Here is an 8819-nt window from a genome sequence, read left to right as displayed (position 1 = left end):
ATGTGTCGTTGTGAACAACGCCCTCTTACCCCTGCGCGCGCTCAGCGGGCCACGGTAAAATTATCAAAGGCTGACTGGTCCACGGCGATAAAAAGGTTGGGGACCACTGCAGTAGACAGTTTAAGGTTAAAGTTATGAGGGTTTGAGGATATAAAACAGAGTCAGGTAGTGCATTCCAGGCATTGACCACTCTGTTGCTGAAGCCATATTTTCTGCAATCCAGTTTGGAGCAGTTTACTTTGAGTTTGTATCTATTGTGTGCTCGTGTATTATTGCGGTTGAAGCTGAAGTAGTCATGGACAGGTAGGACGTTGTAGGCTTGTAGCAGATACTTTTGGGTACAAACTTTTATAATTTTGTGTTTGTTTGACAAACTCATAAATACAAATAGGTGAGGATTAAAAAAAAAATCTGTGCCAAACCACTGCTCGGAGCGCCCGCTCGGCCCGACTCTTTGCGCCACGACTTCTTCCTTGCTTTTCCAAAACATTGGCAACGCCCCTCCCACCACATTTCCCCCCTCCCTTCCGCCCAGGCGTTCGTGGGGTTGGGGGCGGCGCCACCTGACTGTTGCGGAAGCAGGTACCGAAAGCTTTTTGCGGCATGGTGGACATTTTCCGGCCACGGCTGACTACAGGTGCGAGGACTCCGAGGGACCGCTACCCGCGTAGGGAAGTTACTGGGGCGCCGCGCCCGTAATGAGCTGCCCGTTAGCGTTTGGAGAGATCCAGCCTCCGCGTCTCCCGGGACTTTTCGAACGCTGCTGTGGCCAGAGTTCCAGAACCCACGGCTTTCATGCGTGGGCGTTCTAGAACTCCGGCCCGCGGACGTTCGGAGATGCCAGGAAGGCGAGCGGTCTTGTTGCCGCTGCTCGTGACCGGGGCCTTCCTCGCCGCGCTGCTGGAGCCGAGCCGGTGCCAGGAGCCTCAAACTCCGGATTGGAAGATGACATTGAAGACTATCAGAAACGGTGTTCATAAGATCGACACGTACATAAATGCCGCTCTGGATCTCCTGGGAGGAGAAGATGGACTCTGTCACTATAAATGCAGCGATGGTAATAATCATACTATATTAGAAGAAATGTATGTATGTTCGACTATTTGTTATAAAGCGTGTTTAATTAAGTTTTTTTTTCTGTTCAAAGGTATGTTAAGAGAATGTCATGAAAAATAAATAACAAAAACACTTGAATTGCTTTTGCTAAAGTCAGGAAAATCTCAGATTGCCAGCCAGCATCGTAACGGGAAAAAAAGGTTATAAATATTATATAGTTATTCAAATCAGACAGTCTTTAGGTTGCACATGACAGATGTAAACATTAATGATGATAAACTGGAGATAGAACAGCGTATTCCTATATTTGACTATTGCAGAAATAGTCGTAGTAAATTTAGTGGAACTTAATTCCAGGTAAATGGTTATAGGATTGAAGTCTTCTATTTGTACTTTCAAGGGATGCCTAAACTATTTGTTTAAAATACTAGCAATAACATTATTTTGGCTCCTTACTGCACACAATATAGCTATTGTTATAGCTTATCTTAAGCATATTCAGTTCATGTTATTGTGTGAAAATGTGAAGGATTATATTGCAGAGGAGATTTCTGCTCTGCAAAACGGATTAGAAAATTTGGAAATGGATGTGAAACATAATCCCTCCTTCTTTCAACTGTATTTAAAAGGTTAGGTTAACTCATTAAAACCCAGTTTCCACATATTTATTGCTTCAATTCTTTGAATTTACTGTGGTTTCACAACCTTAATCTTATTCGTAGGGGAGGTTTAGAGAAGTGGTTAGAGATAAATCTCTACATAGTAAGGCTAAAGTAAATTAATGGGACTTTATTAACATGCCCAGACTGAATAGATATTAAAAAACAACAACCCTGACTGGCATTTTAATTTCATAATGGGTATCCAATATAGCACTTCAAACAATTAACAGAAGATAACTCCAAAAACAGTAGTGATTCATTTGGTCACAATTTGGGAATTGTATTGTAGTTTTATATTCATTCACTTGGTAAATTCATTCAATTCAAGGGGCATGATTTCTGAATAGACATGTATAGTACTGTGAGATTAAATTGTTTAGCGTATCATGTTTGTATAATTAAAATTAGACTATTATCTTGTTAAATTCAGACACTTGAGACAAGGCTTCAAGGCGCTAATCGTCACTTATAAAGCCCTTCATGGTATTGGACCTGGGTACTTGAGAGACTGCCTGCTGCCAATTACCTCCAATAGACCGATTAGATCCTACAGATTAGGCCTCCTCCGAATTCCATCCACCGGCCAATGCCGACTGGCGACTACCCGGAGGAGAGCCTTCTCTGGCTCTCTGTGGAACAAGCTCCCCGTGGAGATTCGAACCCTCACCACCCTCCAGGCCTTCCGCAAAGCCCTTAAAACTTGGCTGTTCCGACAGGCCTGGGGCTAAAGAGCTTTTGCCCCCCCCCCCTCGAATGGTATGGTTGTTGTGTGCTTTTAAATTGTGTATTGTTCTGTTCGTCTTTTTTTAATCCCTTATCTGTACCCCCTTCCCTGACTTGGATTGTGAGCCGCCCTGAGTCCCCTTTGGGGAAAAGGGCGGCATATAAATGCAATAAATTCAATTCAATTCAATAGATGGAAAAGTGGTATGGATATGGAAGTAGGGACTTTAGTTCAAATCCAGGCTCTGTGGAAATTCAGGAAATGACCTGGTAGCTGCATTTCATCTCATCCCAAGTACTTCACCAGATTATTGTTAAGAGGAAAAGTTTGGAGGAGAAAGTGCTATGTACAATACCTTAAGTACCTGAAAGTTGTGATGTATAACTAATGAATAAATGTTCATATATCTATAACAATAGATTAATAATTTATTAGCTTTGTCTTGAGTCAGTCTGGAAAAACCAGAAGCATTTTACATATTCTAATGTTTTACAGGATACAAACCTTTACCTCGCTATGGCTATAAACCTTCACCACCCAACGGATGTGGTTCTCCACTTTTTGGAGTTCATGTAAGTTGTTAACAAGACATGCACAGAATACTCCATGTATGAACTGATTCTTTCACAGAACCCATGGACTTGGTACAGACACATTTTGGATGTTTGTGCTGTGCACAGGACAACATGAATTTGTTTATTATTTTTTTTAGATAGAAGTGGCAGTTGGGGGTACAGGAAAAGTCAAAGGTACTAGCAATAGCACTTAGATTTATATACCACTTTACAGTGCTTTATTGCCCTCTCTAAGTGGTTTACAGAGTCAGCATATTACCCCCAACAATCTCCTCATTTTACTCACCTCAGAAGGATAGAAGGTTGCATCAACCTTGAGCCTGGTGAGATTTGAACTGCCAAATTGCAGGCAGTCAGCAGAAGTAGCTGGTAGTACTGCACTCTAACCACTGCGCCACCATGGCTCACCAGCAGCTGAAGTGAGGGAAGGAAGGCAATGGGAAGATTTTGGGTGGCTGAGGAAATGGGATATGGCATTCTGGGATTTCAGCAATGGCAGAGCGGGAGGAAAAGAACTGGGAAGATGGAGAATGGATGAGTGATGAGATGTGCTGTTATGTGCAGAACAGGAGAGAAGGGCGAAAGTGTAGCACCCTTGTCCTACACATCCTGTTCAGGTTTATTTCACCCAGAGCCAGAATAATCAAAGCCTCCTGAATTTTGGTTCTACTGAACTGTGGCTTACCCAGAGTGGTTCAGTAGAATATTTGGAATATAATTGTTTTTGCATGCTCCATTTTGTGCACCCCACCAGTGTCTAATTAAAGACTGGCTCCTGAATGTTCATTTTGAGGAAAGCAGTAGTGCTAAAACAACATATATTTGAGTTAAATTTTAATAGGTGCGCTTTTACAGTATAGAGAGTAGGTTATTTTTTTCTTGGCATCCAAGCATTTCATTTCTGCAGTGTTTAAAAAACTATTATTATTCCCCCAAAATAAAACATGGTCTTATTTTCTTTTGAGCCCCAAAATAAGCACTTGGAATTATTTTTGGGGAGGTCTTATTATTTTTGAGGTGCAGGAGGAGGCGAGCGTGGTCACCTCATGGCTGCTGCTGTGTTGCAATATTTTTGAGGGAGGGCTTATTTCAGCGCATGTGCTCCAAAGTCCCATTGGGCTTATTATCTGGGAGGTCTCATTTTTGGAGAAACAGGGTAATGATCAGCCTCTTACTGTCAATTTTCACAACTCGAGAACAGACAGATTCTCTTTGTATGACTCATTTATCCAAAGTTTTCTGAGTTGAACAGCACACCAAATCATAAATGATGAATCATGTTATCTCCTAGTCTCATATTTCTTGGTGTCTTGTGGAAAATATTCTTTATCTACCATGTATATTAAATTTCTTTAAGCTCTGAATTTAAATAGGCTCTTTTCTACTTTTGATAATAAGAGTTGGAGCACCAGAGGATAACTTATAGGGATAATACATAAATCAAGGAGGTATAATGTAGTAAGTCAACGTAATTCTGTTACAGTACAATTTATGGGGGCTCATTCAGTGAAAGTTTAAAAGACCAATTTGGGGTGGGGTGGGTTTTACTCTTGAGTGCCCTTTGGGCTAGATAACATTATGTAAACTATTTCATAATGCATAATTTGCATTCTATCACTTTCATAATGACTTTGCATCATCTGCATAATGGCATCTTTATGCAAATGATATAAATTCAATGAGAATTTTGAACTTTGTGTCTGAATTCCATTGCTAAATCAGACTTTCATTGTTCTGTGTTATAGTTGCTCTGATAAATCTATTAAGATTTCATCCAACTTTGATGATTTTTAAGATTTTAATTTCTTATTCACTTGGTTTTGTTACTAATTTTTTAATGGCTCTCACAGTATGATTTTCTCAACATGCTGGGAAATCTATTATCAATATTTGGTATCAGATTGCAAAGTATCAATGATATAGTTTCCTGCTAACGGAAGAGACCAAAGAAATTGGAAAGGTTTAAATCAAGTTGGTGCATTTTAACCTGCCAACCCTTTTCCTATCTCTTCAAATCAGCACAAAAGCCTGAAAAAACCTACCAGTTGTTTGACATCATTGCACTATCGTCATTTCCTTGAAGTTCCAACTTTTAGTTAAAAAGTGTCTTCCTTATCATATTGCCCTCTTCTCCTTACTTATTTTTTGGAAGAGGTTTTCTTATTCTTTGACCAATGCATTGCAGCCAGGGGTGAAATGCTACCGGTTTTGATGGTTTGCTTGAACTGGTAGTAAAAAAAATGCTACCAGTTTGTCTGAAATGGTAGTAAAAAAATACTACTGGTTTGGCTGAACCGGTATTTCCGACGATTAGCTATGACATGCGATTAATATTAGCTATAAAGCAGGATTTCCTGCTTTCTAGTTAATCTAAATTGCATGGCACAGCGGATTCCCCCCCACCCCCTGCTGTTCTACTTACCTTTGTAGATGTGCTTGGTAGCAGGCTCTGCCCACCCACCCAGACGTCATCACGTCCATTTTTGATGCTCTGTGCATGTGCAGAAGGTCCTGTACATGCACGGAGGTGGCGTGTGGGAGCGAAGCCAGCGTGTGTGCGTGCTCACATTTGCAAACCGTTAGCAAAGATAAGTAGATTTCACCCCTGATTGCAGCACTCCCATCATCTTTCATCCTTTCTTGGAGCTCCTTCAGAAGAGACAATTTCTTAATTCCATGAAGCATTTAACTCTCAAGATGCTAATCACTGGATCTTGCTTTTCAGTTTGACATTGGCATCCCCTCAATGACAAAATGCTGCAATCAACATGACAGATGTTACGACACCTGTGGGAGCAAAAAATATGATTGTGATGAGCAGTTTCAATATTGCCTTTCAAAGATCTGCAGAGATGTGCAGAAGACATTAGGAATACCTGAGTCTGTGCAAGGTGAGCCACTCTTGAGAAATATGGTATGATAGAGCTTTACCAAGATTATATAATCTGAGCCCAACTAAACAGAAATTTAAACCAGAAAATCTGGTTAATGTGATTGCATTATCTACCACTTGGTTCTTCTACATGTTCAAATGGATAGGTACATACTTTTGTCCAGTTGTTTAAAGGAAACCATGTTTGAATAAAGAATGTATTAGAGTCACCCATTAAGTTTTAATTAAAACTCTAGATTAAACCAAGCATCCGCTTAGTTTTCAGGTTTAAATTAAATTACTTGTAGGCTAAGCTAATTGCTTCTGTAATTTTTTTTCTTTACTTCCTTGAAATGTGGATTTAAAACATATTTTGCGAGGAAGAGGATGCGGATTTAAGACTAAATATTAAGGAGAGAATAAAATGTCCAAGTTTTGCTAGTTAAAAAATCATTGTGTAGCTTCATAAACATTTGTGATTATAGTGTATTGATATTAGCGTAATTAAATTATACTTACAGTTGTGCTTACAAATATGCATTATTATTGTGATTAATATTTAATAGTTTTGTTGATTAATATAGAACTGTTTCAGGAGGAAATCAGGGAAATTAGCTATTTGCATCGCTTTTCAAATTGCATATCTATACTCTTTGAATTATTAATTTCTTCTATCTTAGCTATCTGGATGAAATCTACCAAGAAAGCAGTAATAGGAGATGATATTGCTTTTTTTTTTTACTTTAAAGTAATATAGGAGACATTGTACCTTATTTAGCTGCTCCAAAATAATTCCCAAAGTCATACTATTAAAATAATAAGATATATATCTTATTTCCGTTTTTGCGAAAAATGGGATGCATGGGGCGGGGTTTCAACAGGCCAGAAATGGCTGTATTCAGTGTATAAGACGCACCGTCATTTCCACTCTCTATAAGGGGAGGAAAAAGTGTGTCTTATACTCTGAAAAGTACGGTAATTGTGATTTGAATCACCCATTGCCCAAAGCTATAATTGTACTATGCTTTTATCTTTTCTCCTCAAGCAGGTAATGACAGCTTTTCTTTATTGTACTATTAAAGATATTTCCCTGTCTTGCAGCTTGTGAATCGACAGTACAACTAGTGTTTGATACAGTCATACATCTCGGATGCAAGCCATATCTTGACAGTCAGAGAGCTGCATGTGTATGCCAGTATGAAGTCAACAGAGACCTGTAACAAGATTTTTCTGAAGGATAGAGCCCTTTGTTGTTACAAAGCTGTCCTAAGGATACAGTGAGCATGCAAATGGACTCACCAGAAGACATGAATATGTATATTTTTATGTAGCACTTGTTTCGTCAACTATGTATGCATTCTTAAACTATAAGGATCTAGGGCACCTCTTTTAGAGATGAAAAGGATATTTTAGCAAGTGCCTTAAGTAGATAGTATTGTCAATGAATGCTACTCTAAACTGAAGGAAGTGAATCATGAAGTAGGTCAATCCTTGGGGTCACAATGAATCAATATCTCTTTTGGTTGATTTGTCTTATAGAAGAAAAGTACCCAAAAAGGCAAAAACCAAATATTTGAAAGACTTTTTAAAAAATGACTGACAACATTCAGTTATTTGTATTTTGATATTGTGTGATGTATATAATATTTGTCCCTACCACACAATAGCTGTTTTACAGCTATCCAAGGGTATTGTAATTCTGTGAAAACAATATATAGTTTATAAACTATTTAAAAAATGTCCATTGAAGAGAAATATCCTATCATGAATTGAAAAACCAGAAAATGTTTGATACAAAGATATTTGTCCTTTATTGTGTATGCTGTTTAAATATTACATCCCTTTTATTCTAGAATATCTCAAAAATTAATTTTAAGACTAATTTATCATTCTTTCTCATGGTTATGAATCACTTTAACTATGCAAGGATTCTTTATGGGTTGTCATAATCTCATTGTTTTTTTTACATCAAAGTTTTATATAATTCTCAGTGTTTCCATAAATAATCTCTACTGAAGCAAATTCTGCCTCAATATAAAAATTGCTGAATTCATATTACTTGAAAAGTGGTATTTGATGCAATTTCATCTAGTGCCTTTATTAATGAACTGGACATTTAAAAAGTAAATAGGTATGAAATAAAATTATCTGTTTAGAAAGGGAAAAATTAAACATTAATTTAAATTGAATATATGTCATGTATTTTTTCAACAACAAAATTTAAGAAAACAACAACTAGAAGAAGAACTTGCAGGATTCACTTGATAAGCTTTTATTTTATTATCTTCCACCATTTTGTATTTGTTTGCATCCAGTTTCCTGATAACTACATAAGATTTTATGAGATAACTACCTAAGTTTGACAATTCCTTTGTACTGTGCTAGAAATCCAGCCTACTATTACTTTATCTCACGGGTATTTATATACAAGAAGAAAGGAGGATTGGAAGTTATTCTCCATTGATTAGGCACATTGCAAGTTTGCTTACATTATATACCGTATATTGCTTACGTTATATACCAGTAGAGCCATTAAAGCATGTAACTCAGGGTTCTATGAATCTGAAGCTATGGCTTGCTTATGTAAAGTAAGTTACTCCGGTAAAACAATATAAGATGACAGCGTATAATATTGAAAATCTAAAGTTGATCTTAAGTGAACATTTTGGCAACTATAAACTATGACCTACTCAGAAAGTAGCTTGATGGGAGGAGCCAATGTCCCTATGGTACAGACGTGCGATCTCGATGCTCTGAGACTGCAGCCGATACTTTTGCCACTGGGGGGGGGTGTCCAATCGGACCTAAACCGTCCCAAAGAGACGGTGAACAGGAAGACCACGTCTTGCTGATATCAGGGACAATGCAAGTCTCTGATTGATACAAGAGAAGGACTTCAAGCTGGTGACAAAAGACAGCCTAGGCTGATG

The 8819-nt window shown here is 38.2% G+C and overlaps 1 protein-coding gene across 1 annotated transcript; it reads left to right on the top strand.

Annotated features, from left to right (window-relative positions):
* The first annotated feature begins 556 nt into the window (after nucleotides 1–556).
* On the top strand, nucleotides 557–8078 carry PLA2G12A (phospholipase A2 group XIIA). Its single transcript, XM_087724209.1, has 4 exons — nucleotides 557–1057; nucleotides 2938–3014; nucleotides 5743–5908; nucleotides 6991–8078. The coding sequence occupies exons 1-4, from the start codon at nucleotides 796–798 to the stop codon at nucleotides 7107–7109; spliced, it is 624 nt and encodes a 207-aa protein (XP_087580335.1). The 5' UTR covers nucleotides 557–795; the 3' UTR covers nucleotides 7110–8078.
* Nucleotides 8079–8819: the final 741 nt, after the last annotated feature.

Source organism: Thamnophis sirtalis, unplaced genomic scaffold (assembly GCF_051295495.1).
Source record: "Thamnophis sirtalis isolate CommonGarterSnake01/CBP01778 unplaced genomic scaffold, rThaSir2_p1.2 scaffold_10, whole genome shotgun sequence".
Classification (NCBI taxonomy): Eukaryota; Metazoa; Chordata; class Lepidosauria; order Squamata; family Natricidae; genus Thamnophis; species Thamnophis sirtalis.
Note: the sequence above shows the minus strand (reverse complement) of the source record. Positions and strands in the feature narration are given on the sequence as shown.